Source organism: Eimeria mitis, genomic scaffold (assembly GCF_000499745.2).
Source record: "Eimeria mitis Houghton genomic scaffold, Emh_scaff4936, whole genome shotgun sequence".
NCBI lineage: Eukaryota > Apicomplexa > Conoidasida > Eucoccidiorida > Eimeriidae > Eimeria > Eimeria mitis.
Genome location: NW_013573238.1, coordinates 1 through 2,464, shown reverse-complemented (window position 1 = coordinate 2,464; position 2,464 = coordinate 1). Strand labels below are relative to the sequence as shown.

Here is a 2,464-nt window from a genome sequence, read left to right as displayed (position 1 = left end):
CTGCTCAAAAGGGGCCCCACAGCAGCAATAAAGATATTCATAAGCAGCCTTGAAGCTGCTGCTGCTGCTGTTGCTGCTGCTGCTGCTGCTGCTGCTGCACAGCCGGGCTGCAGCCGCTGCTGCATGCGGCATAGTTTCGGAAGCAGCAGCAGCAGCAGATATATTTTTAATTAGAGTTAAACCTCTGCTAGCCTCATCTCTCTGTAGACGCTGCCTGCTGTCTGCTGCAGCAACTCTCCCTACTACAGCAGCAGCAGCAGCAGCAGCAGCAGCAGCTGCTGCTGCTGCTGCTGCTATGCTTACTGTACCACTCTCGAAGCATCAACCCTGCAGCAGCAACTGCAGCAGCTGCAGCAGCAACAACAGACTGCCGCTGCTGCAACCCTCGCAGTTCCACTGAAGCGGGCGAAGTTCTCCGCAGCAGCAGCAGCAGCAGCAACAGCAGCAGCAGCAGCAGCAACAGCAGCAGTAGCATGCTACTGCTGCTGCTGCTGCAGTAGGCGGCTCCACTGGTGCTGCCAATGACACCTTCCCAGGGCCAGCAGGCCCCGGGGGCTGCGGCATCTCCTGCAGCAGCAGCAGCAGCAGCAGCAGCAGGTGCTGCAGCAGCAGCACCCGCAGCAGGGGCTCCTGCTGCAGCAGCACCAGCAGCGCCAGGAGCACCCGCAGCGCCAGCAGCAGCAGCTGCTGCTGCTGCTCCTGCTGCTGCACCCTCTTCTACAGCTGCTTCAGCGCGGGGGCAGCAATGCATGCAGCTGCTGCAGTCGCAGCTGAGTAGACGCGCGCTGCAGCTAATAGAAAGCAGCAGCAGCAGCAGCAGCAGCAGCAGCGGGGATGACAGAGCCTTTGGCCCTGCCTCCCTGCTGCTGCAGCCTGGGCCCTTTATGCAGCAACCGCAACCGCAGCAGCAGCAACAGCAGCAGCAGCAGCAGCAGCAGCAGCAGCAGAGGCCCCCAGTATACAGCACCGCTGGCCTGCCTCTGTATACTGCATCAAGTCTTCTCGACCACCCCCTGCTGAAGCCACAGCAGCAGCAGCAACAGCAGCAACAGCAGCAACAGCAGCAGCAGCAGCCACTGCGGCAGCCACAGCAGCAGCAGCAGCAGCAGCCACTGCGGCAGCCACAGCAGCAGCAGCAGCAGCAGCCACTGCGCCAGCCACAGCAGCAGCAGCAGCAGCCACTGCGGCAGCCACAGCAGCAGCAGCAGCAGCCGCTGGGGCAGCCACAGCAACAGCAGCAGCAGCAGCCACTGCGGCAGCCGCAGCAACAACAGCAGCAGCAGCCACCGCGTCAGCCGCAGCAACAACAGCAGCAGCAGCCGCTGCGGCAGCCACAGCAACAGCAGCAGCCACCGCGACAGCCGCAGCAACAACAGCAGCAGCAGCAGCCGCAGCGGCAGCCGCAGCAGCAACAGCAACCACTGCGGCCGCAGCAGCAGCAGCCACAGCGGCAGCAGCAGCAGCAGCCACAGCGGCAGCAGCAGCAGCAGCCACAGCGGCAGCAGCAGCCACTGCAGCAGCAGCAGCAGCAGCAACAGGGGAAACAGAAACAGGGGCTGCAGCAGCAGCAACATCAGGCTGTCGCAGCAGCAAGCATCGGCGTCCCAACCCCCCAGCGGCAGCCAGCAGCAGCAGCAGCAGCAGCAGCAGCAGCAACTCCTGCTGCTGCTGTTTGTTCGCCTGGCGCTGCAGCAAGTGCAGCTCGCTCGGAAACAAATCAGGGCAGCAGCAGCAGAGGCAGCAGCAGCAGCAGCAGCAGCAGCAGCAGCAGCGGGAAAGCTGAGCCCGGCGTGTCCTCATCCAGGCTCCAAACAGCAGCATCAGCAGCAACACCAGCAGCAGCAGCAGCAGCAGCAGCAGCAACTCCTGCTGCTGCTGCTGCCCCCCGGTCTTCTGGTGGTGTCAGCAACCCGATGGCATCGAGCAGCCGCCCGAGCCGCAGCAGCAGCATTATCTACAGCAGCAGCAGCAGCACCACCGCCACCACCCCCCCCAGCAGCAGCAGCAGCAGCAGCAGCAGCAGCAGCAGCAGCAATATACTAAGCGAGAGGTCTAAGCTGTGGCTAGCTTATGATAGAGAACACGGCACCCTATGGGGTCGGGATTGGGTTTACTATAGGCTGCTGCAGCAGCGGCTGCCGCCATCTATATCTCTGCAGCAAGCAGCAGCAGCAGCAGCAGCACCACCACCCCCCTCATCATCATCATCATCACCAGCAGCAGCAGCAGCAGCAGCAGCAGCAGCAGCAGGAGCAGCAGGGTATAGACGTATAGTCCCTTCATATATATTAAAACAAAGAAAAACAGTAAACACAATAAAACTACAAGAAGACCTATGCTGCCCCGTTTGTCTCTGTCTCCTTAAACAAACCCTCGTAGTAAAAAACTGTCTCCATAGATTCTGCGCCGAGTGTATAGAGAAATGTGTTAGGATTGGAATCAGAGAATGCCCACAAGTAAGCAG

General features: G+C 61.0%; 1 protein-coding gene across 1 annotated transcript; it reads left to right on the top strand.

The window, feature by feature from the left end:
- Window positions 1-521: 521 nt before the first annotated feature.
- EMH_0078660 (uncharacterized protein) lies at window positions 522-2,274 on the top strand (the record flags this gene model as incomplete). The annotated part of the gene is made up of 2 exons (XM_013500031.1): window positions 522-2,050; window positions 2,160-2,274. 2 exons carry the CDS (start codon window positions 522-524, stop codon window positions 2,272-2,274), a joined length of 1,644 nt encoding a protein of 547 aa, XP_013355485.1.
- Between the last annotated feature and the right edge of the window lie 190 nt (window positions 2,275-2,464).